General features: G+C 45.4%; 1 protein-coding gene across 3 annotated transcripts in view; it reads right to left on the bottom strand.

The window, feature by feature from the left end:
* Positions 1–26,806, bottom strand: part of HDAC8 (histone deacetylase 8) — a 235,224-nt gene that overhangs the window by 184,397 nt on the left and 24,021 nt on the right. For all 3 annotated transcript variants that reach the window (XR_003942884.1, XM_030210243.1, XM_030210244.1), the window contains exons 4-5: positions 10,373–10,514; positions 94–206 (exon numbers count right to left, since the gene is read on the bottom strand). Coding sequence is in view for 2 of the 3 variants with exons in the window: in XM_030210243.1 (XP_030066103.1) it covers positions 94–206; positions 10,373–10,514 (255 nt within the window). In the remaining variant the exon portion in view is untranslated. The remainder of the gene's footprint in view (positions 1–93; positions 207–10,372; positions 10,515–26,806) is intronic.

Raw genomic sequence — 26,806 nt, 5'->3', positions numbered from 1 at the left:
TATTTGGGAATAAGCAGTTCATAAAAATCCAGATTAGATTAGATTGATGTTTTTAGAGCACATGCTCTTTTACAGCTGCTAAAGGTCTCTTACCATCACCATGGTGCAGGTCCAAATCAATATATAGAACACGATCATATTTCTGTCGCAATCGCAGAATTCCCAGGACAGCATCATTTAAATAACAAAAGCCTGATGCCTCATCTCTGAAAGACAAATTGGTTTTTTTATTTAAGGAATTAAACGACAAATGAGTTGACTATATACTGAAAGTTACACGCTAAAGTGTTGCATTTAGGTGCACTGATACCTATTTACACTAGTATTCTATAACGGAATCTTGGCACCCAAATGCTGTTACAGAATCAGTGCTCAGCACACTGCAGCTAGTCACCCAGTTCAAAACTGCTCCCATAGAGGGGCATTTTTTATATGAAAGTCTAAGTTCGAATTGATGTCCCAGGGAAAAATGTAAAAAAACAAGCCATAGGGACATCTGATTGGCAGCATTCCTAGTGAACTGGCCATGCAGACATCCCAGCAGTGCAGAGAGACAGCCTAGTGGTCAGTGCTGCACACTTCACATAAAGAGACCCAGGTACAAATCCCAATTAAACCCATTCATATTGTATGGTAAGCCCTTCAGGAACAGAGAAGATCTATTGTACCTAAAGGTTCACCACCACTATAACAGTCCCCAGGCTTGGAGGTCACATATATTTAGGTACAGGAGGTATTTCTATGTTCCAGGAAGGCTCATACTTGTACTGAAATTAAAGAGTTAAGGTGGGAATTGAACTTGGGTCCCATTGTTCATTGTCCACTGCCCTGACCACTTGCTTGCTGCTTTCTTAGGAATGGCCATAATATCTGGAGCTGTCATAGAGCCTGGTATCTACTTGTCAGTCACACCTTGAGGGAAGGGGGCCAGTGACCACTGGGGGATTAAGGGGGGCTTGCCTTCATCCCTCCAGTGGTCAGTTAGGGCACCTTTTTCTGACTTAGTAGTGACCGAAACTGGTCTAGATAAAAAGGTACTTCTTTTCTGCCCTGGACCACTATTTCAATTCCATTATTGAAGAAAAACATCCATACTGTAAGCCCACCCAAGTCCTGCCCAAAACACACCTCCAACAAACCCTCTTGCTATTTAGACAAACTCAGCGAAAATCGTCCCAATTATGCCTTGTTGAAAATTGCAATTTAGATGTTTTGGCGAGAAAAATCCATCTGCTACTTTGTGCTGCTTTTGAGACTTTTTCACTTTTGAAAATGAGCACCATAGTGAAACCTGCAGGTATGCATAAAAGTCTTTATTAAACAAATTATAACTATCATCAAATTCCAGAATGGCTACACCTTCTCCTCCTCATCCACAAAATCTGCTATTTTCTGAAGCCCTTTCCTATCTAAGCACTTGTAAAGTCTATCTAGGGCTGGCAGAAAATCTGAGTTCCCGTTTAAGATTAGCAAAGCTGTCCCCTCCAGATTACAACCTAAACATTTACACACCTACCTCCAGCTATTCCTCAATGCATTAGACTTGATCCGAATCGGAACACTAGCTTTCGCATGAAAAACAAAACTCACCTCCAGAGAAAAGTATTTTTAAATAAATAAATCAGTTTCTAGTAGGACTTCCGGCTTTGCTTTTTATACCTATTCTCATTTTCCTAGATTCTACACAATATGGTGTAATTCTATAACTGGGCACCTCCCTCACCCCAAATCTTTAGTACCATACTCCTTTGTGCCCACTGCATTGGCTATTGGGCCAACAATCTCCAAGCCCTACTGGCCCCCTCAAAAAACGTCTGCCTCAAAGTAAGCAATTTCTCATTAATATCAGCTAAATCTAAATCCTGTAGCTCTGTCTGAAGCTTGTCTATCTGGGGCAACAGAGCCTATGAGCAGCTACCCTGTTTATGATCATGCTCCAAATAGTAAAGTTGCTGGTGCAGCTCTGAAGGCCTCTGGGTGTGTCCTCTCTTGCAACAGACTGACAAGGCGATAAGCTTCCCCCTCACAACAGCTTTCAAACACTCCCAAAAATCACAGTGTGAGACCTCTGCCGTGTCATTAAATTCAAAATATTCTTTGAAGTCCTTCTCAACCTTCTGTACATTCTTGGGATCCTGCAGTAAAGCATCAGGTAACCTCCAAAACCTCCTTTCCTGCGGTTGGGGCTCCTAACCGCAGTTCCAACACAACCGGAGCATGGTCCGATGAGATCAACAATACCATACTAACAGTATTAATTAACTCTAGAATAGGTATCAAGAACCCGTGAGTGCAACGTTTAATCCTGCTCGGTAGGATGATAAAATTACCAAAAATCAACCAAATCCAAATCACATAAAAGAGCCTTTTCAGTAATAAGTCTACCCAGGGCTAAAATAAATAAATAAAATAAAATAGGCCCTGTTCCACATTAGGGGCATAGACATTAAGCAGCTTATGAAACTGATGGTCAATCTCCACCTTAAGGAGAAGGTACCTCCCCTCTTTATCTCTGGCAATATCACTGGGGGAACAGAATTAGCAAACACTATATACACTCCATTAGTTTTGGACTTGTCTATTACTGGCAAAGAAAATCTTAGAGTACCCCTGATGGCAAAACAAAGCCTCATACTTTGGTAAAAGATGCATTTCCTGCACAAACCCCTTATCCATATGCACTCTCTCAGCTTCTTTAAAGAAACGTTGTTGCTTATTCAGGGTGTTTAGAGCCCATGACAGGCTGCACCAAACGCATGGCCCATATTGCTTTCACTCCAAACACATCAAGCAACCCTCCATATACAATCATACTACCAAACGCCTTCCCCACATTCCCAAACCTACTACCCCCATTTGTTCTGCAGAAACCACGCCTCCCCCTGCCCTCCCACCCCCTTCCAATCCCCATATCCCCTGAAAATATAGCCTCCCAATAAACAGGCCTGATGAAGAAAGCAGTAGTCATCCCCTGACCCCACCCCCATATAAACTGCTCAGATCATCATTAAAAAATAAAAAGCACAGGATGAGCGATCAGCCACTGCTGTAGAAGAAATGCAGAACAGCAGTAAAATAAAAACTAAACCAGTTCTCAAAAGACAAGTAAACTTTGCATTAAATGAGACCCAGTCACTCCAAAACAGGAACAGACATGAGGATGTCAGAAGCTCCTTTCCAAAGATACTACAACTACTACTTATCATTTCTATAGCACTACTAGACGTACGTAGCGCTGTACACTTGAACATGAAGAGACAATCCTTGCTCGACGGAGCTTACCAGTTTACTCAGATGGATATACGCCCTCCAACAGTAGGATCAATTCAGCTGATTAGTGGCCATGGAGCTACACTGCAATCAGCTCCTCTAGTCATCCCTCCTCCATCGCTGGCTGACTAGGGGTCGCTCAGAAACACTAGTCCCTGAGGTATCTTCAAAGTACTCACACCACAATTTGGCCTCCTTTAAAAAGGCCACTGCCTCAGATTTTGAGGACACTTAACCAGCTAATTGTTTAAGCCAAAGGAAAGGCTAAAGGGATATAGCCAGTGGTACTTCACTTTATGATCTGCCAGGCATCTTGTGACACAGCAAAATTCCCTGTGTCTGCGCAGGGTGATAGCTGAAATGTCTGCAAAAAGCTCAACTTTAACTCCATCCATAAGTATGTGGCCCACTTTACGGGCTGCTTGGAAGACACATTCCTTGATAGGAAAATGAAGAAAGCACACAATGATGTCGAGCAGCTGACCTACTGGCTTAGGTCCCAAAGCCTGATGAACTCTTTCAAAATCAATAGGTGGCAAATCTGCAGATTGATCCACTGCAAGGAGAAACTGGTGGCAAATTTGCACCATGATGTCCACCATATCCTGCTCCTGCAGCACTTCTGGGACTCCACATGCACACATATTATCTCTATGTGCTCGATTTTCACCATCCTCCAGTCAGTCAGTCCAGTCCAGTCCAGTCCAGTCAGTCCTTGGCCAGGAGATCCTCATATTTACTATCCAAATTATCTGCCCGCTTATGCAAATCGATCACATCTTGGTTGTGTTGAATAACCCGCGCCTCAAAATCATTACGTTGATGTCCCATGTCATCAATTTTTTAATGTAAACCAGCCACATCTGTCTGGAGCTCTTGTCTAAGGCTCACTATAGTGGATTTAAGGTCTGACATCCATTCTTTTAAATTCATCTGGCTTACCAAAAAGCCTGTACACCCGACAACGAATCCTCACACAAAGCTTGTCATGGGGTCACGACAATCGTGTGACTACCAGCAGTTCTGAGCCATTGGGTTGTTCCGGGACCAGAAGTAACAAGCCAGTGAGCGTGAGTTTAGTTCCAGAAACAGCAGTCTTGAAGCCCAGTGCTTCACCTGTGACCACTGTTCCCCAGCGGTCGAGCCCCTGGGGTGCTGGCAGCCGACAGCACCCAGGGCAGGAAGAGACTACTGGGAATGGCACCAGAAGCAGGTTGCAGGTCAAACGGCAGAGGCAAAAGACTGAATTATGACAGCAGCCAAAGAGTAGGGTCCAGGACTGGCTGTACAGTACAGGTGGGCAGCAACGATGGAAAATGTCAGGTTCAAGCTAACGGTCTAAGATGGGTGACTCCCAGAAGTCAGAGTCTGGTTCAGGCTTACAGGTTCAGGCAGGCGACTCCCAGAAGTCAGTCAGTTCAGAGTCTGGTTCAGGCTTACAGGTTCAGGCAGGCGACTCCCAGAGGTCAGACTCTGGTTCAGGCTTACAGGTTCAGGCAGGCGGCTAGCAGAGGTCAGAGTCAGGTTCAGGAAGATGGTTAGCAGAGGTCAGAGTCAGGTTCAGGCAGGTGACTAGCAGAGGTCAGGTTCAGGCAGGTGACTAGCAGAGGTCAGGTTCAGGCAGGTGACTAGCAGAGGTCAGAGTCAGGCAGGTGACTAGCAGAGGTCAGAGTCAGGTTCAGGCAGGTGGCTAGCAGAGGTCAGAGTCAGGTTCAGGCAGGTGACTAGCAGAGGTCAGAGTCAGGTTCAGGCAGGTGACTAGCAGAGGTCAGAGTCAGGTTCAGGCAGGATTCAGACAGACAGAAGGCGAGTCAGACACGCAGCAGAGAGCTGTAGCAAAAAATAGCTGAGGCACTGGAACGCTGGCCACTCAGTCTCTAAATGGGGAAGGCATCTAACGTCAGGGAATCCGCCCGCAGCCAGAAGGAAGTTGTGCACGCCATGAATGTTTGAGGATCCCCTAGTGCTCCCCGAGTCAGTGGCAGAGACGTCAGCGGTCATGTGCATCAAGCGTGCCGAGGGAAGCGTGGAACATTCTTGGTATGGGGGACATAGGGGACAGCACCATTTGGTGAGAGAGCAGTAATTTTAGAATGCTGCTCCCATGTCTATATGGGCGGGAGGAGGGATTACATTTCCCTCCTTCCCCCCATATGCAGAATTCTGAAATTGCTGCTCCCTCTGGATGTGGAGGGGCTGTAACATGTGCCCTGCTCCTATTTCACAAGAAGCTCTATGTTTTTAGACTCTCTTGTAAAAAAAGTGTGAGAATCCCACATGTCCTGTCTTGGAAATGTGAATTCCCTTTTTGTCCTTTATAAAATCTGTCTCTAAACGTACATAGATGAAATAGGATTTAAACCATTCAAAAGCAGTAGGGTAGGGCTGCCGAGAGGGGGGGCAAGACCCCCGCCAGCTAAAAAAGAGGCCCTGAAGCCCTGTGTCTGCTCCTTCCCAGCCTCCAAGGGGGGCCCCGGTGCCGGGGTCTCTCTTTCCCTCTCTCCTGCTCCTGACAGGAGCAGGAGAGAGAAAACTCCGGCACTGGGCCCCTCTTAGAGGCTGGGAAGGAGCAGACACAGGGCTTTGGGGCCTCTTTTTAGCCTGGTGGGAGTCCCCAGGCCCCACCAGCAGAAGCCGCCTTCCTCCAGCGCTTTCTTCACTCCGCCACATTGCCTGCCCTGCAGCTGCTTTTCCCCTCACACCGCACATGCTCGGTTTTGATGAAATGAAGCATGTGTGACATGAAGGAAAAAGCAGCGGCAGGTGCAGGGTAGTCAATGTGGTGGAGTAAAGAACTGCGCTCGAGGAAGGCTAATTTTGCTGGCAGGGCCTGGGGACCCCCGCCAGCCAAGGTATGTGGAATTGCAGCGGGGGGGGGGGGGGGGGGGGGGGGGGGGCTGCGGCCCTGCTCCAGGCCCGGCTCTGTCTCTCAATGGCACTGGCTGTATGCCTGTCACTCACAACTCTTCACATCTTGTAAGAAGATTGTTATGTTTGACAATATCAAAAGTGGAACTTAAGTCTAATTGGACTAGAAGGACATCCTTCTTACTTTCCAGGTTCATATAGACTTTGTTCAACTTGGCTACAAGGACCGATTTAGTGCTATGCTCCTGCCTGGGAGGAAACAATATTTGTATGTTTAGCCAGGAAAGGAAGACTAGAAATGGGATATGGCATTTGGATTAAGGTTGGATTTTTTTTTTTTGTTTTTAAGTAAAGGGCACATTGCAGACTCCTTACAGAATGAGGGCATTATGCTTTATAATAAACTTTAATTAATCAAATGTAGAACAACAGCCGATAAGAAGGGAACTAACTTCTCAGAAACTGAGGCTGGGTTTGTATTAACTGACAAGGATGTGGAATTAGAAGAGGATACATACCTGTCAAGACTTTACGGTGGCATAAAAGAGGTCAATTTACTCAAAGGGACTGGAACAGGACCCAAAGATAGTGAATGTTTAAATAAAGGAGGACCCCCATCAAAGCTTATCCCTGCCTGTGTAGTACCAGTGTTAAGAACACTAACCTGATCTTGAGTCTTCTTACATAGACAACCTACATATTGCTCACGGGTAAAGTCAAGAGAATAGGTACCTGTGTTTCCCAACAAGCTGACAGCAGTTATGGATAAGAACATAAGAGCAGCCATACTGGGTCAGACCAATGATCCGTCTAGCCCAGTATCCTGCTTCCAACAGTGGCTAATCCAGATCACAAGCACCTGGCAGAAACCCAAATAGTAGTAAGATTCCATGCTACCAATCCGAGGACAAGCAGTGGAATCCCCATGTCTATCTCAATAGCAGACTATGCACCTTTTCCTCCAGGAACTATTCCAAACCTTTTTAAAACCCAGATACACTAACCACTGTCACCACATCCTCTGGCAACAAGTTCCAGATCTTAACTATTCATTGAGTGAAAAAATATTTCCTCCTGTTTGTTTTTAAAGTATTTGCATATAACTTCATTGAGTGTTCCCTACTCTTTGCACTTTTTGAAGGAGTAAAAAAAAAAAATTCATTCACTTACTCACTCTACACCACTCAGGATTTTGTACACCTCAATCATATGCCCCCACAGCCATCTCTTTTCCAAGCTGAAGAGCCCTAAACTATTTAGCCTTTCCTCATATGGGAGAAGTTCCATCCCCTTTAACATTTTGGTCACACTTCGTTGACCCTTTTCTAATTTCACTATATCTTTTTTGAGATATGGTAACGGAATTGAACACAATACTCAAGGTGAGGTTGCTCCATAATGCAATACAGAGGCATTACAGTATCCTTGGTCTTATTTTGTATCCCTTACCTAATAAGTCCTAGCATCCTGTTTTATTTTTTGGCCGCCACTGCGCTTACTAAAGTCTCCAATGACCTATTACTGGCTAAATCCAGAGGTCAATATTCCATCCTCATTCTTCTTGATCTTTCCGCTGCTTTTGACACTGTCGATCACAGCATACTTCTCGATACCCTGTCCTCACTTGGATTCCAGGGCTCTGTCCTTTCCTGGTTCTCTTCCTACCTCTCCCTCCGCACCTTTAGTGTTCACTCTGGTGGATCCTCTTCTACTTCTATCCTTCTGCCTGTCGGCGTACCTCAGGGTTCTGTTCTTGGTCCCCTCCTCTTTCTATCTACACTTCTTCCCTTGGTTCATTAATCTCATCCCATAGCTTTTCCTACCATCTCTATGCTGATGACTCCCAAATCTACCTTTCTACCCCTGATATCTCACCTTGCATCCAAACCAAAGTTTCAGCGTGCTTGTCTGACATTGCTGTCTGGATGTCTCAACGCCACCTGAAATTAAACATGACCAAAACCGAGCTTCTCATTTTTCCCCCCAAACCCACCTCCCCGCTCCCCCCGTTTTCTATTTCTGTTGATGGCTCTCTCATTCTCCCTGTCTCCTCAGCTCGAAACCTTGGGGTCATCTTTGACTCTTCTCTCTCCTTCTCTGCTCATATCCAGCAGATCGCCAAGACCCGTCGTTTCTTTCTTTACAACATCTGTAAAATCCGCCCCTTTCTTTCCGAACACACTACCAAAACCCTCATCCACACCCTTGTCACCTCTCGTTTAGACTACTGCAATCTGCTTCTTGCTGGCCTCCCACTTAGTCACCTCTCCCCTCTCCAATCGGTTCAAAACTCTGCTGCCCGTCTCGTCTTCCGCCAGGGTCGCTTTACTCATACTACCCCTCTCCTCAAGTCACTTCACTGGCTCCCTATCTGTTTTTGCATCCTGTTCAAACTTCTTCTACTAACCTATAAATGTACTCACTCTGCTGCTCCCCAGTATCTCTCCACACTCGTCCTTCCCTACACCCCTTCCCATGCACTCCGCTCCATGGATAAATCCTTCTTATTTGTTCCCTTCTCCACTACTGTCAACTCCAGACTTCGCGCCTTCTGTCTCGCTGCACCCTACGCCTGGAATAAACTTCCTGAGCCCCTATGTCTTGCCCCATCCTTGGCCACCTTTAAATCTAGACTGAAAGCCCACCTCTTTAACATTGCTTTTGACTCGTAACCACTCGCCTCCACCTACCCTCCTCTCCTCCTTCCTGTACACATTAATTGATTTGATTACTTTATTTTTTGTCTATTAGATTGTAAGCTCTTTGAGCAGGGACTGTCTTTCTTCTGTTTGTGCAGCGCTGCGTACGCCTTGTAGCACTTTAGAAATGCTAAATAGTAGTAGTAGTATTGAATATGTAACCACAAAAAGAACTCTAATTAATTTTCACAATGTTACATTTCAAAACTCTGAGGTATGATATTGCTGGTCCAGTTTCCTGCTGTGTTCCTCAGAGCCAGAAACACTAACTCCACAGAAAGAGCCCTTCCCTTACCCTTAGCGAATCGGTAAAAAACGGGCATGCATGAAGGAAATCGCATGCAAATGAGCTGCTTGCTGTTAGCTCATTTGCACGCGATTTCCTTCCTAAGGAGAGAAAGCCAGTCGGCCAGCTGAGCATGCACAGAGCAGCCAGCATACCAAAGATGGCAAAGATGGCTTCATACACGCAGACAAGCTGCGTGTATAATAGCTGTCAATAAATTGCCGGGCATTTTGTGCAGCAGAAGGAGAGAGCGAGACCCTAAAAAGAGAGAATTGGGGATCGGGACGCCCAAATCAAAACTATTTGGACGTCCCTTTCGATTATGCCCCTCTAGGTCTGTCTCAGCCAATCACAGCGCGCTTAGCTGACACCAGTGACAGCTAAACGCGCTGGGATTGGCTGAGAGAGACCTGGAGGGGCATAATTGAAAGGGACGTCCAAATAGTTTTGATTTGGACGTCCACGCATGTCCCAATCCCAGATTCTCTCCGGTGGTGGTCATTTTGGGCACCTTAGTCGTAAGAAAAACACATCCAAGAGAAGGACACCAACCACAAAATCTGAAGAAAAAAATGTCCAAGTGCTCGTCAGGGATGTCCTTTTTTTTTTTTTTTTTTGAGTGAAGGATGTCCAAGTGTTAGGCACTTGAAAGGACGTCCCTGACAAGCACTTGGATGTTTTTTTTATCTTCCGATTTTTGCGATGGGCATCCTCCTCTGCATGGGTCCTGCTCACAGTAGCCCCAACGTTTTCATTAGCTGCTACCAATGGCTCGGAGAACCCTTTTGTGCATGTCTTGTTTTACTACTTGCTCGCTAGACTGGCTAGAACTGGTTTAAAAACCAGGTTGCTGGCTCGTTAAGTTTAGTGCATCTGGCCCTCAGTTAGAAACTTGCTTTGGAAAACCTTCTCTTGATCTACATTGCCCTCTACTGGCAGTCAGAAGAACTGAAGAGGACTGATTCAAGTGATGCTATGATAGAACTGTTAGGTGTCCCAATCTGGGGACCATCTTGCCATAGCACAGTTAACACACAAACACTCAGTAACAGGTATGACCCAGGGAGAACCAAATCTCTGCTCTCTGAGAAGATAGGATCCAGAGTGAACACTAACCTAACTCTGGACACTAACTTAACCCTGTTGAGTTCTTGGGGTTCATGTGTGGTAGTATCTAAATCTTTCCACCCCTGAAATGTACTATTGGGATAGCATGCACAAAAGGTGACAGAGTATTGCTTGTTCTTACTTCTTTGCATGATGCCAGCCTCCAGGCCAATTAATGGCTACTTTACACTTGCCATCCATCAGGCACTGTGCTGCTGTAATAGTGGCACCTCCCACTGCTGCTGCATAGTCAAAGATCCCCTCAGTCGTGGGACAGTCATAACCTGAGGAATTAGAAAAAAAGGAATGCAATCACGCTTGGGAAAATACATGAAAAAAAGATCTAAACTTGAGGAGGGGCACATCTAAGTCACTGTAGCTAGTATTGGGTTGCTGGTGGGGGGGGGGGGGGGGCAGGGAACGATCTGTATACTTGACTGTGATGGGATAAAGGAAGAAAAGGGTAGGCAAGAAATGTAATCTTACACGAGTTTGGAATGCTTAAGGGATGGGGGTCTTTTCATCAACACGGGTTAGAGTCCAGCAAGTACTGGAGAATTCATGTCTGTGTGAGGGCAGCAGAAAGCGGTGGGTGAGAAAAGAAGACAGGTGTTTCTGAGGGGATCTGACAGGACCTCAGAATTCAAAGAGATTGCTCAGAAAGTGAGAGCAATGTCTGAGATGGTAATGCATGAAAATGAGTGAAGTGCATGTATCCATATTTGGCCAACCTAATTATTCCTTACTGCCCTGCACTTGAGCTTTGTTCTGCATTTGATTCCCATCTGTCGTTACCCCCCCCCCTCTCTGAAGTCGGAGCTCTTGTCCCTTGTTTTTGATGACTTCTTAAAGCCCATTTGTTTTCTCAGGCGTTTCCTTAACTCTATGGGTCTCATGTTTATGTCACAGGTATTGGTAGATAGTTGGTTGTTCTCTGTATCCCTCCCTTCTTCCAGTATTATCTTTCCTTTCTGGTCTGTTACTTCTTCTGTCCTTTTTGATATTGGCATTCATTTCAAGGAAGACTGGCAACTAAAGTATAAGAATGGTATAACAGGTGAGATGAGCATATACAGAGTAAAGGTGATGTGTGGAGTCTGCAAATACAGAGCAAGAACTATGAGCAGGAGCACAGTCATTCTGAAGAGATTAGATAGACTCAGCAAGGGTTAATGGTAAGGAATGTGAGCAAGCAAAAAAGCAAAGTAGAGAAACTGTAGTACTCAGAAGGCAGAGTTGCTTACCTGTAATTGAGGATCTCCGTAGATGGCATAGGAATGAGTTACGTCATCCCAACTGCTCCCAGAGGTGGTGATGCTCTCCCAAAGCCCAAGAAAGGCTTTGAATGGGCTCCCATGAGCATGCGTGGGCATTCTAACACTAATCTCAGCTCCCCTCCTCTGCTCTTTTCAGTGTCTCTTACTGTCATAGTGCATGGAAGGGAAGGAGGGTGGGAACGTGTGTCTATGTTACCCTGCTGTCTACTGAGGACCCCCATTACATGTAAGCAACTCTGACACGGTAGGGGAATGCAGCTACACTGAAAGGTGAATGCATAGCTAAGGATCACACAGCTTTGCTCCTTGGAGACAACCCGGATTAGATGAAGGATGGTCAGTGATTAGAGCAACTCTGAAATGTAAACTGGTTATGAAGAACTGCTTGTCCAGAAGCACTGTCTCTGAGGAATGAGGATTCAAAACAGTAATGTCTGGTGAAAGCATGACAGAAGAACAAGTTGCTGCTTTGCAAAGGTCAAGTAAAGTGGAGCTTGGCTTTAGAGGCAGCCTTGGCCCTGAGGTGGTGGACCGTCATTCTGTCAGTGGAGGGCATGTTAGCCTGACAGTAGCAGAAGTTAATGCAGTTAGAAATCCAGTTGGAGATAGTTTGCTAGGCCACTGGTGTTCCCTATATAAAGGAGACAAAAGTTTTACAAATCCTTTGTGGCTTGTAAGTAATTAAGACGGGCTCTTCTGTAGTCCAGGGTATATTCTGCTGGACGGACTGTGGCTTCAGAAAAAAGACTGGGAAGACAATGGAGTGGTTGATGTGAAAATCCGATACAACGTTTGGGAAAAACTTGACATGCATTCAAAGGACTACTCGATGGGGAAAAATTGTGTGTACGAGTGTTAGCGTACTAGGGCCTGTAATTCACTCACTCAGCCCGCTGGCATAATGGCTATGGGGAAAACAGCATTCTAAGTGATATACTTGAGGGATACTTGACACGAAGGCTCAAATGGAGTTTCAGTCAGTTTGACAAGAACTAGAATGAGAACCCATTGTGGGTGAAGCGGTCAGAGAGATGGTCTTGTGTTAACGAGGTCTCTCATGAAGCAAGATACATTAAAATGAAGGGACAGGGGTTTTCCCTTGACATAATCATAATATGGTACAATATAGCTGAAAGATGTAGCCAGACTCAGGCGATCTGAAGAACCATGTTTGAGAGGACAAAAGATATGTCAAAACTACCAGCAGGGGACAGGTGACAGTGTCAGTGCATTAGCTGTGCACCATTCAGAAACCACTTCCACTTTAATTGGTAAGGCCATTTTGTCTTCTGAGGAAATGTGAGATTGGCAAGTGTCTGCAGTTCAATATCCGGATTGTCAGAGCAAGCAGTTTCAGATTGTAGCAGTTGTCACCTTTGCTGAGTTAAGGTGGGAGTAGGATGATGTCCCATTGAACTGGTGGTTTAGAGGTCAGGGTTAGTAGCCTGGGGAACCAGATTGGCCTAGGCTAGTGAAGTACAATGAGGATCGGAGAGGTTCTGTTCTGCTATGCTTTCTGAATGGAAGAGCATAAAGTAGATCTCTTTCCCAGGAGATGATGAGCCATTGCGTACAGACCTGTTGCTGGCTGGCTGAAGCGAATAAAAGATGGTGGTCTCTGTTGCAATGGTGAACAGGTCGATATCTGGGACATTTCATGTGTTGAATATTCAAAGATCTACAGTCACTGACTCTGTGGGTTGTTTGTGACTTAGTGCATCTGCTATGTGGTTTTGTTTCCATGGCAGGTATGTGTCTTGGATGATCACTTTGGAGGAAAGTGTGAGATTCCAGACTCTGATTGCTTCTTGGAAAATAGAGGGAATCTGAGCCACTGTGGTTGCTGGTTCTTATGAGGGTATTTTTATGGCAAAGACACTCCTGGCAGGTTCACAAGACCAGATAAATGGCCTGAACGCTACATGACTGATGTGCAGAGATAGTTCTTGGGTGCATATGTGGAGAACATGCGCTCCCCATCCAGTTGTGGAGGCATCGGATGTGAGTTATGTTGAAGGGCAGCATGTGAAACAGACATAAGTAATGCCACACTGGGAAAAGACCAAGGGTCCATCGAGCCCAGCATCCTGTCCACGACAGCGGCCAATCCAGGCCAAGGGCACCTGGCGAGCTTTCCAAACGTACAAACATTCTATACATGTTATTCCTGGAATTGTGGATTTTTCCCAAGTCCATTTAGTAGTGGTTTATAGACTTGTCCTTTAGGAAACAGTCTAACCACTTTTTAAACTCTGCTAAGCTAACCGCCTTCACCACGTTCTCTGGCAACGAATTCCAGAGTTTATTTATGCGTTGGGTGAAGAAATATTTTCTCCGATTTGTTTTAAATTTACTACACTGTAGTTTCATCGCATGCCCCCTAGTCCTAGTATTTTTGGAAAACGTGAACAGACGCTTCACTTCCACCTGTTCCATTCCACTCATTATTTTATATACCTCTATCATGTCTCCCCTCAGCCGTCTCTTCTCCAAGCTGAAAAGCCCTAGCCTCCTTAGTCTTTCTTCATAGGGAAGTTGTCCCATCCCCGCTATCATTTTAGTCGCCCTTCGCTGTACCAGTCATTGGGAGAGGTTGAGCCTGCCCTGCCATCAGTCCAGAGATTCTCGACAGTTGAGGTGAGGACGGCTCTTGTGGATAGGGGTTGTCAATGCTGGTCCTAGTTGCACTGAGATGCCACTGAGGAGGACATATGTGCAGTCATGTAATTGGAATGATGTGCACAGTTGCAATCACGAGTCCCAGGGACTTGCAGTATGTTTCACACAGTTGTACAGGATGATTTTTGTAGGCTTGAACACAGTGTTTATAGTTTCTTTTTCCTGTCCTCCAGGAAACAGAATCTGGCTGCCTGCTTAGTGACAGGCTTTATATTGTCATGTTAATGAGGAAGACAAGCTTTCAGAGAGTTTCTATTACAGCTTGGGTGGTATTGTGAACACGTTGAATGGTCTACAAGCCAGTTGTCCAGATAAGGGAAGACAAAGTGTCCTTGTCTAAGAAGATTAGCGGCTACCACAAGACGACTGTTGGTGAACATTCGAGGTACTGAAAGAAGGCAAAAAAAAAAGAGAAGAGAATCTACATTGTTAACAATGGTTTAGAAGGTGAATCACAGGAAATGCCAATTCTGAGGATGACTGGGTAGTTTATTGTTTACAGTTTATTGAAACTTGCTAAATCTCTTTAACTGACTGGGCAGGAAAAAGTGGTGTACAATCTACAAAACACATAGGAGGAAAGAAAAGAACTCAATTTTTCGATAGGAAAGAACAAAGCATGTACACGTATACACGCACCCTTGAAGTAGAAAAGAGGCGAGTCATTCATTGGAGTTGAGTTGTGGTATGATGGTGGCTAAAGATTTCATTTTGAACTTTTCCTTTCAAACAAACTTGTTTAGATCTCTTAGGTCTACAATGTACTGAAGGCCTCCTAATGTTTCAGGGATAAGAAAGAACCAGGAATAGAAACCCTGTTTGTACAAGGAGGGGGGGATAACCAGTTCCAGAGCACTGAAAGGGACTACAGTTCAGAGGCCAGAATCTTAGCATGGTAGAAGCAATTGAGCGGTACGTCTGCTACAGCATGTCATTATGCTGAGACTCGGAACTGTGCCTTGTGTACTGCAGCACCTTTATTGTGGAACAAGCTTCCTGGCTATTTAAGATGTTGTGGGAATGTGCAGCAATTTAAAAGACTGTTGAAGGCTCATTGCTTTGTAAAAGCTTTTTTAGAAGAAAAAGATTCCCTTTATGTGGATCATACTCTTGCAGATAGATTGTTCATTGTGCATTGCATAAGTACATAAGAATTGCCATACTGGGACAGACCAAATGTCCATCAAGCCCAGCATCCTGTTTCCAACAGTGGCCAATCCAGGTCACAAATACCTGCAAGATGTTGGTGTATAGAACTTTAGATTATTTTTAACATGCTCACTGTTTTGTAGGTGTTTTGCTGGACAGATAGAATCTCTTTAAGAAACATGATTTTGTAAGGATTGTTATTGACTGTATGTGTACTTTTAATTATGCATGTGCAATTGTAACCTGCTTTGGTCAAGGTGGAATATAAATCTTAAAATAAATACAAAAATAAAAAATAAATCCTGAAGGACTAGTCTGATGGTTATGTTGGGGGTGGGGGAAATGTATGCAGTACCCTTGGGCAATGATCTTCCAACATCTATTTGCTTGTTGTGATGAATTGCCAAACCTCTTTGAAAAAACAGATTCTGCCTCTAACCAGTAAAGCGTCAAAAACTGGAGGTCATTTTTCCCTCAGTGGACATGGTGGACAACTGTTGCTCCTGTTTCCAATATCTCTGGTGCTGAAGGTAACTCAGATTGATTTTGCTGTGTGAACCATTGGTAAGGCTGGAATCACCTTCTGGGATAGTAAGGCTGTTGGAAGAGTTGGGTTTTGTAGCTGGAGGATTGGTTTCTTTGAACAGTGCAGGCTGTTCATTGGTTGAAGTCAAGAGCTTCTGAACTGCTGGAGCGTGATCTTTGATATGTGAAAAGTGCATGACCTTTCACCAAAAAGGTTGTCACCTAAGCAAGAAGCATCCGCAAGATGATCATAGAGCTCATTTCAGAGCCCGCAGGCTCAGAGCCATGCCATTCTACACACCTCAGCAGAAATGGCTGAAGTGTAGGATGTGGTGTCATACAAGTCATAAGTGAAACTAAGCTGATGGAAAACATTCTTGTAAGTGCTAGATGAGATAGCTGCTTCTGTCAATTCTCCAGAGGAGCATGAATGAGGTCAGCAGCTCATAGGCTGTAAGTAAGCATGGCACCTTGGTTTATCTACCGACCTATGATGTTGAGAGCCTACTGATTCTTTCCTGTTGGGAAAGAACTTGCGTCCTCAGTGTTTTGGATCTTTTGAGAGCCATCTCCGAGACCACCAGTTGGTGGGGAAGCTGAGAATGGATGTGGCCAGGTGTAGTATATTTTCTTATTTAAGATCTACATGTCCGGATGCCACTTGGGTCGACAGAAGGTCTGCCAGTTCTTAAGCTAGAGATCTTGGAGGACCTGGTGAACTATGAGGGCAGCTTATGTTATGTTCTTACGGTGGAGTTTTGTAGGAGAAACATTAGGAAGAGATGAAGCACAACCATATATGAAGAGTCCCAAGTAGAAATCTGGGCAGGTGAGGAGATCGGTGGATGCAGGATAGGCATGGGGCATGCCTGGGGGATGTCTGAAAAGATTGCTTGTGTCCTTTATTCCTCTTGAGCAGAATCAGATCTAGACCATGCTTTTTCAGAGGGGCCTGATCTTTTTGCTGGCTTGGGCTAATGCTGAGCTTTATTAGGATGCACTGTCCCTTGGGATTGGGCTTCCATGAATGGACAGATTTTGAAGATATGCCCTCTTGGTCTTTACCTGCCGTTATTTTCTGTGTTTCCATGTTTTTATAACTTTCTGTAAGGAGGAGGAGGAAAGCATTGAAATCATCTACAGATGGTATGACAGATGAACATGGACTATGTAGTAAGTAAAGGTCTGTACAGGGATGGGGACAATAGGAAGTCAATGGGAATCCAGAATGTTTGTAACAAAACAGTCATTAATACTGCAGGGATGGGAGGGGGACAGATCCAAAGTGAATGGGGACAGGAGGGGATGCGGACCAGATTACATCCCCATGAACACCTCGATTCAGAAACTTGAAACACTAACTCCTCAGCTAAAAATCGAAAGAGGAGTCCATGTTAATACAGTTACAATTTTTATATTCCACTATTACCAGATATAGTTCTAAGTAGATTACATCAAGCGTGCTAGATCATACAGCATATTATCCAAAAAAATAATACAAATAAATATAAATACATATGGTTTTACTGCATATTTAACAAAATAATGCCTACTGTTTTGTGTTAAATTTATTTATAAAACATTTTATGTTTTGCTTAAATTTGAAAGATCTTTTAAATGCAGGTTGAGTACAGGAATGGGAAAGAAAACCATGCAAGAGGGGATGGTACCAATATAATGGGGGTGGGATGGAAAAGAATTGACTGGGGATGGTGACAGGATGTTAGCAATTTAATGGGGATGGGATGGGAACGGAAAAGAATTGACAGGGGACAGGTGGGGATGGGGACCACATTATGTACCCGTGCAAATTTTTAGTAGTCAGCATTGACATGGGCCAAAGTGGCGATACTTTCAGCATAAGAGCATCAGGTCCCTAATCTAGAGAGTATGCCATCCATTTGTAGGGCAATGTTGGGTGAAAAGAAGGATATAGTTTTAACTTATGTTTTTGCTTGTGTTTTTTGGCGTTCTTTTTGCTGTTCCACCGGTTTGGCCCCAAAGTCTCTCTGGAGCTGGACAGCCTGAGGGGGTTGAGTAGAGGTGTTTTTCTTTACAGGAGGAGCCTTTGCTGGCAGGAAGATAAGTTTCTGTGCTCAGATGTGGCAGCTTTAAAAACATTGGCTCTACTGTGAATGCTCGTGGCATCAGAATGGAGCAACGGTCCAAAGACTTTCGCCATGCACTCTCTTAATCACTGCTATCACTGGTATGGAGTCTGCTTCCAGGTGGCTAGAGAGACTGGAGGAAGTGTTGGCATGTGTGGTCAGCTCCCCTGGCGTTATCTGATCTGGGCGGGGAGAAGGCAGCACTGAAATCATATGCAAACTTTTTAAAAATAAATAAAAGAATATGACTGGGGATGAGTTCTCATCTATTCTTTGTTGGGTTTCAGTTTTGCTCTTTTTTTGTGAGGAGAGGGAGAAAGGTGCAACTTGTCTGGAGTGCAGAAAATGACAAATTGAAGAGGGAGAGGAGTCTCCACATGCTCAGAAGCAGCAAAAGCTTCTCTTCAGCTAGAGAGCAGCTCTGGCACCCAAGATCCATCTGATGACATCCCCACACAGTGTGCCTGCCTTTGCCCTGCTCATCTCCAGAGAAAATAGTCATAATGATTGAGAAGCAAGGGAAAAGAAAGGGGATTACAATTAAATAGCAACTCAATGTAGACTGGTTGCATTCTCCAATGAAGAGAAAAATATTATAAAGTGTGACGATTGATACATTATTCTGAAAGGAAATGCATCTCACATATGCAGAGCACCTAAATTTGAAAAAGGAGTGGATGGGTAAGTGCGTTATTCATCATACAATAAAAAGCAGAGGGGGTGACTATATTGCTCTGTAAGAGATGGTTAAAAGAAGGTAGGTATGTACTGATGGTGAGGAAAGTCTATTGGCGAATAACAGTTGGCCGGGAGGGACTAATATTGACGTGGCAGCCAGGGATTGGGTCACTGCACATTTAAATCTAGCCCAGCCCAGTAATGCTGATGTCAGTCGATGTAATCTCCAGCATGAAGGTAATAGCATGAGGACATGTCTATTTTTTGTACAGGGGGATCTTTGTGCATTTTACAACGTGCGATATGGACTCGTAACACAATATTTTTTGCTTTTGACTCCAGCATTGATATCAAAGGTCTTGCGGTATGGTTCCCTGAAGAAGAATATTGAAACGGGACCGTTGGAATCAACACGCAAGCTGGAGCAGACATTTCAAAGATAAGTGGTTGTGTGCATCTCATAAAAAATCATTATGTGGCAGAAAGAAAGGACACATCACTAGAGCCTATTTGTGTGAAGCACAAAATAAAAAATTAAGAATAAAAAAATGAAAAAAGTAAACAGATTTTTTTTTACAGGGGTTTTTTTAGTCGCTGATGACTTTTTGTGTGTGCAATAAAATTCTTGGATAATAGTTGCCGCATTGGTTGAGACTTTTCCCCCTTTTCTAATATAGACGTCTTAATATAGACACCACAACTCTGCTAGTGTGGTTTCTTCAAGTTCCAACAACTTTGATTAGTTTGTTCTTATTTTATTCATAAACACTAAGTTGCTAGTGCAGTTATTAAGTTTATCACAACTGAACTACTGTAATTCCTTGTATATTGGAATCAATCAAAAGCAATTACATAGACTGCAGTTGATTCAGAACACAGCAGCTAGGCTTATTTTTTTATAAAGCCAAATTTGATCACGTGTCTCCGTTGTTGATTGATCTACACTGGTTCCCGGTGAAAGCATGAATAGCTTTCAAAATGTTATCTTGCTTTTAAAATTTGAGAGGGTCACTGTCCAACTGATCTGACATTATTAATCACTTTGTTGGGTGACTTTAGTGATCAATGAAATTGTACCTCTATCATGTTATAATTTCCCTCCTAAAAAAAGTGTTAAATTGAAAAGTTTTCAGGAGAAGTCTATTAAATTTCAAATATCAAAACTTTGGAATATACTTCCGGTAGAAGTTAGATTATGTCCTTCCTATACTCATTCTCATAAACAGTTGAAATCGTATTTGTTTTTATTTATTTATTTTATTTGCATTTGTATCCCACATTTTCCCACCTCTTTGCAGGCTCAATGTGGCTTACAATACATCGTGAATAGTGGAAATGTAGAAGAAAATATACATTTAGTAATACAAGGATTTTGAGTAACATGATATCTAAAAAAACATGATGGTAGTTTAACAAGCAAGTGTTGTAAGGCAATCCTGGATAAAAAATTTTTGTTATGAAATTATAGCAACTTTTTTTTTGTTGTAAGTAGTTATCATTGCAGTTCTGGACTGAATGTTGTCCTTTTTGTTGTAATTGTTAACCCGCTCTGAACCTAAATTTAGAGAGAGAAGCGGGCTATAAGTATACATCATCATAACAAGCTCTCCTTATAAGAATAGTATTTCTGAACTAAATACTTTTTCAAACTTTTACAAAAAGAAAAATAAGAGTAGTGCTGTTTAACAAATACAGGAAGTTTTTTCCATATCAAAGCAATCTGATACACAAGAGAACTGTCAAAAAGTTTCTTAAAAGCATACACCTTTGACGCTTGGAAAACCAAACAAATAACGATCAATTATTCAAGATGCTTTCCTGGGATCCAGCAGTATAATTAGCTCAATTAAGCATGTAGGTACCTGACCAAAAATTATTTTACTTGCAAAACCCGCCACCTTAAACATTACTCTTGCTTCAAAAAATTTTTCTTCACTCAATGTGTAACTAAACTCTGGAATTCGTTGCCAGAGAATGTGGTAAAGGCGGTTAGCTTAGCGGAGTTTTAAAAAGGTTTGGACGGCTTCCTAAAGGAAAAGTCCATAGACATAGGCGGTCGGTGGCCCAACTGTTTGGGGAGGGTAAAGGGGGCGGGGTTAGGGGTGGAGCTTACATCCATAATTGCCTAACACAGAAAAAAAATAAGTACAAATAAGTCACAATTAATACCATTTATTAAATTTAGATATTAGATATGTATCATATGACAAAGAATAAAGGGGTTGCTCAAAGCATATACTAACCACAATCGCTCAACTGCAAAACACTATGCACAACTTTGTGGAAAAACACACTCAGAACCTTACTGTACCATAAATATTACACTGGGCAGAACCTAATACACCTTAGAATAACGTCTGTACCTTTCTGCTACATTTTCTTGGTCTGGGGTAACTCAGGTGTCCATTTTCTTAAATCAAACTTATATCAAACTTGCCTATTATTTCTATAATCACAAGAAATTGATTTCCCTCCTCCATTTGGCAATTACGAATTTTTACATTTTGTAATACAGAAATATTTAACTGTACAAAATAGGTGCAACAAAACTAATGTTTGTTTCAAGTTCTGTCAACCAGCTGTAGATCCCAAACTAGGAAACAATTCTTTTTTCCACCATTATCAAATGAATGTCCCTTCATCTCTCAAACCCCCATGAAAGAAAACTGAACTGGTCGCTTTCTGTGCATGAATAAATTATTTGTGTGTGTATGTGTGTGCTATCCTCACTTTGTACAAATTTCATCCTTCGCGTGAACTGAGCCACCCATGTTGCACTTTTGCTTCACTTCAAAAGCAGCTGACGCAAAATAAGGTCCCACGACCGCTTGGGATTTTGGTGGGAGTAGGCACTGTGTACTCACGGGTGGCGGACTGCGCTACTCCGTGTCCTTCGGCCCTGCTAGAACGATGGGCACCTTCTCCGACCACCGTTCATCCAATCTCTTAGTGCACAACTGAGCCTGGAGCTTCAGCTCCGCACTGCTGCACCTTCAGCTACAGTCCGTCTGTTAATCATCTCTCTGCCACCCCTCTCCTCTCCAATCACTACCGATCAAGGGCCTAGGAGCCAACTTTTCAAAATGATTGGGGGTGCTGAATTTTTCTTTTTTTTTTTACAGGTGGCGCATTCCCCTGCCGCACCCCCCTCCCTCAGTCTCCCCTGTCCCTCCCTCCGAGTTCCAGGCCTCCCTCCCTGCCTCTGAGTTCCTGCCCCCCCTCTCACTCTCCCAGTTCCAGGCCAGGCCCCCTCCCCTCCCCTCTGAGTTCCAGGCCTCCCTCCCTGCCTCTGAGTTCCTGCCCCCCCTCTCACTCTCCCAGTTCCAGGCCAGGCCCCCTCCCCTCCCCCTCTGAGTTCCAGGACTCCCTCCCTGCCTCTGAGTTCCAGGCCCCTCCCCCCTCCCCCTCCCAGTTCCAGACCCCCCCTCACCCACAGTTCCAGGCCGGCCCCCCCATCTCCCTCCTTCCGAATTCAAAAGTCACTCATCTTACCTCCTCGTCGGAGGAGTTACATCTGCGGCAGCAGCCCAGGAAAAAGCGGGCAGGCAGGAAACTCAGAGCTGTTCCGTTTGGTCTCTCTGAGCTCTGGTCCCACCCTTGCGTAAACAGGAAATGAGGGCAGATGTAACTCCTCCGACGAGGAGGTAAGATGAGTGACTTTTAAATTTTGGAAGGGAGGGGGGGACGCCCTGCAGGGAACTCCTGCCAGCCCGGAAGTGAGTCACACAGCCCGTGCAGGGGAGGGAGAGAGCAAGGAGAAACCACCGCGGGGCGCTGCAAAAAAAGAGAGCGGACTGGCTGGGGAGGCTTAGCCTCCCCAAGCCTCTTATACCGGGTGCCTATGTCCATAGACCATTATTAAATGGACTTGGGGAAAATCCACTATTTCTGGGATAAGCAGTATAAAATGTTTTGTACTTTTTTGGGATCTTGCCAGGTATTTGTGACCTGGATTGGCCACTGTTGGAAACAGGATGCTGGGCTTGATGGACCTTTGGTCTGTCCCAGTATGGCAACACTTACATACATATGTTCCTAAGACTTCAGCCATAATGGAACAAAACAAAAACGCCCAGGACTAAAACTTAGACATTTTGAGCTAGACCTGTTTACATTATGAATAAGGCACAAAAAAGTGCCCTAAATGACCAGATGATCACTGGAGGGTATCAGGAATGACCTCCCCTTATTCCCTCAGTGGTCACTAACCCCCTCCCACCCCCCAAAAATGTGATGAAAAGCATAACTTGCCAGCCTCTGTGCCACCCTCAGATGTTATACCCAGGTCCATCGGAATAGCATGCAGGTCCCTGGAGTAGTCTAGTAGTGGCGGATGCAGTGCACTGCAGACAGGTGGACCCAGCCTCCTACCTCTCCCTATCCGTTACAATTGTGGAGGAACCTGCAGGCCCTCCAAAACTCACCAGAAACCCACTGTACCCACATATAGGTGCCCCCTTCACCTGTAAGGGCTATGGTAGTGGTGTACAGTTGGGGGTAGTGGGTTTTGGGTGGGCTCAGCAAACAAAGTAAGGGAGCAATGGTCAGATGTGTACCTGGGAGCATTTTATGAAGTCCACTGCAATGACCCCTAGGGTGCCCTACTGCTGTCCTGGGATGTCAGGGGGACCAGTCTACTAAAAATGCTGGCTCCGCCTATGTCCCAATGGCTTGATTTTGGATGTTTTGCACTTGGACAGTTTTTTTTTCCCAAAATGGAGCAAAAAACAAAAACGTTCAAAATACAAAAACGTCCATAGTATTTTCGACAAAAAAGACAGACATTTTTCTTTTTTTGAAAATGACCTTCCCTGTTCAGAATTTGAACGTTTTGTGTAAAATGTCCAAATTTAGATTTAGACGTCATATCAAAAATGCCCCTCCACATGTTCTGACAGTCCAACGTAAAGAAGTTTCAAATAAGTTTGAATGGGGCACTGTTTTCATATTAATCTGTTTTATTTATTTACTAGCCGTTAAGCCCGTTAAAACGGGCGAGTTTTTTAAATTTCACCTCCATGTGTAGCAAGTCTGCTCTGTCCCCTGTCCTCCCCCCATGTCCAGCAACCCTCCTCTGTCCTCTTCCCTCACCCCATGTCAAGCCACAGTCCTCTGTTCCCTGCCCTCCCAAAGAGACAGTGAGTGTGAGAGTGAGCAGCTAGTGTGTGTGTGCTTGGGTGTCTCTGTGTGTGTGTGTGTGTGTGTGTGTGTGTGTGTGTGTGTGTGTGTGAGTGAGTGAATGAGAGAGAGTGTGTGAGTGAGTGAGAGAGAGTGCTTGTGAGCTGTTAGTACTCCCTGTCTCAGTGGAGGTTCAGTGTCTCCTTGTAGTCAGCTGTTGGAGCTGTGTGTCAGTGGAGGTTCAGTGTCTCCTTGTAGTCAGCTGTTGGAGCTGTGTGGCAGTGGAGGTTCAGTGTCTCCTTGTAGTCAGCTGTTGGAGCTGTGTGGCAGTGGAGGTTCAGTGTCTCCTTGTAGTCAGCTGTTGGAGCTGTGTGGCAGTGGAGGTTCAGTGTCTCCTTGTAGTCAGTTGTTGGAGCTGTGTGGCAGTGGAGGTTCAGTGTCTCCTTGTAGTCAGTTGTTGGAGCTGTGTGGCAGTGGAGGTTCAGTGTCTCCTTGTAGTCAGTTGTTGGAGCTGTGTGGCAGTGGAGGTTCAGTGTCTCCTTGTAGTCAGTTGTTGGAGCTGTGTGGCAGTGGAGGTTCAGTGTCTCCTTGTAGTCAGTTGTTGGAGCTGTGTGGCAGTGGAGGTTCAGTGTCTCCTTGTAGTCAGTTGTTGGAGCTGTGTGGCAGTGGAGGTTCAGTGTCTCCTTGTAGTCAGTTGTTGGAGCTTTGTGGCAGTGGAGGCAGGGCCGTGCCGATGCGGTAAGCGAGGTAAGCGCCGCAGGGGGGCGCCCACCTCTGGAGGGCGCCGCCGCGGTGCTTACCCTCGCCCCGGCGCCCCAGCCCAATCGTGGACTTCGGACGTCCCTGCTGCCCTCACAAGCGTAGCGCTTTTGCGAGGCAGCTCGGGCTCTCCCTCCTTCCTTCCTTAGTTCCCGCTCTGGCTCCCCGATCAGCAGCCCCTCCCCCCGCGTGTTTTAACCTTTACGCGATGTCAATCAATGAAGAACGCACACCAGACTCGTTTCCAGCTTCTCTCTTCACACAGTATCCCGCCCTCGCGGGAACAGGAAATGCATCATCGCTGACGCTGAAGGCGGGATACTGTGTGAAGAGAGAAGCTGGAAACGAGTCTGGTGTGCGTTCTTCATTGATTGACATCGCGTAAAGGTTAAAACACGCGGGGGGGGGGGGGGGGGGCTGCTGATCGGGGAGCCAGAGAGGGAACCAAGGAAGGCAGGAGGGAGAGCCAGAGCTGCCTCGCAAAAACGCTGCAGCCTGCCACATGTAGGGGAGAGCAGCATTGTTGGCGATGTATGGATGCAGGGCAGGGAGAGAGAAGAAATCATTGGACAGGAGGGGAGAGGGCAGAGCAGGGGAGAGAATTGCTGACAGGCATGGATGGGAGGGCATGGATGGGAGGGCAGCAGCAGGGCCCAGGGAGAGGACAAATTGCTGAAAGGGGAGGGGAGAGAGGAGGATTGCTAGCTATGGATGCAGCAGGGAAGGGCAGAGAGGGACAAGGATGGACATGGGGGCCCAGGGAGAGGACAAATTGCTGGAAATGGAGGGGAGGAGGATTGCTGGCTATGGATGGAGGAGGAGGGAAGGGCAGAGAGGGACAAGGATGGACATGGGGGCCCAGGGAGAGGACAAATTGCTGGAAATGGAGGGGAGGAGGATTGCTGGCTATGGATGGAGGAGGAGGGAAGCGCAGAGAGGGACAAGGATGGACATGGGGGCCCAGGGAGAGGACAAATTGCTGGAAATGGAGGGGAGGGGAGAGAGGAGGATTGCTGGCTATGGATGGAGGAGGGAAGGGCAGAGAGGGACAAGGATGGACATGGGGGCCCAGGGAGAGGACAAATTGCTGGAAATGGAGGGGAGGGGAGAGAGGAGGATTGCTGGTTATGGATGGAGGAGGGAAGGGCAGAGAGGGACAAGAATGGACATGGATGGGAGGGCAGGACCCAGGGAGAGAGAAGAAATTGCTGGAAATGGATATAGAGCAAGAAATGAAGAAGAAAGGAGGAAAGTAAAGAAATAAATGGAAAGGAAGCCCTGGAAATGGAGTTAAGAGGACAGATAGCAGCAGACTCAGATACTGGGCCAGCATGATCGGAAAAAGAAAGTCACCAGACAACAAAGGTAAAAAAAAATCATTTTATTTTCATTTTAGCGTTTGGAATATGTCCACTTTGAGAATTTACATCTGCTATCTTATTTTGCAATGTATAGCAATTTGTTTCTAAGAATATTGCTGACAGTTCCTGTCAGTGTGGCAAGTGGTGAGCGATCATTTTCACCGGGGGGGGGGGGGGGGGGGGGCGTGATCATTTTCACCGGGGGGGGGGGGGGGGGCGCCAACTGATAGTCTGCAGGGGGGCGCCAGAGACCCTAGGCACGGCCCTGAGTGGAGGTTCAGTGTCTCCTTGTAGTCAGTTGTTGGAGCTGTGTGTCAGTGGAGGTTCAGTGTCTCCTTGTAGTCAGTTGTTGGAGCTGTGTGTCAGTGGAGGTTCAGTGTCTCCTTGTAGTCAGTTGTTGGAGCTGTGTGGCAGTGGAGGTTCAGTGTCTCCTTGTAGTCAGTTGTTGGAGCTGTGTGGCAGTGGAGGTTCAGTGTCTCCTTGTAGTCAGTTGTTGGAGCTGTGTGGCAGTGGAGGTTCAGTGTCTCCTTGTAGTCAGTTCTTAGAGCTGTGTGGCAGTGGAGGTTCAGTGTCTCCTTGTAGTCAGTTGTTGGAGCTTTGTGGCAGTGGAGGTTCAGTGTCTCCTTGTAGTCAGTTGTTGGAGCTGTGTGTCAGTGGAGGTTCAGTGTCTCCTTGTAGTTAGTTGTTGGAGCTGTGTGTCAGTGGAGGTTCAGTGTCTCCTTGTAGTCAGTTGTTGGAGCTTTGTGGCAGTGGAGGTTCAGTGTCTCCTTGTAGTCAGTTGTTGGAGCTTTGTGGCAGTGGAGGTTCAGTGTCTCCTTGTAGTCAGTTGTTGGAGCTGTGTGTCAGTGGAGGTTCAGTGTCTCCTTGTAGTCAGTTGTTGGAGCTGTGTGGCAGTGGAGGTTCAGTGTCTCCTTGTAGTCAG

The sequence above is a fragment of the Microcaecilia unicolor genome, chromosome 7 (genome assembly GCF_901765095.1).
Source record: "Microcaecilia unicolor chromosome 7, aMicUni1.1, whole genome shotgun sequence".
Classification (NCBI taxonomy): Eukaryota; Metazoa; Chordata; class Amphibia; order Gymnophiona; family Siphonopidae; genus Microcaecilia; species Microcaecilia unicolor.
The sequence above is the reverse complement of the archived record's forward strand: the minus strand, read 5'-3'. Positions and strand labels throughout refer to the sequence as shown.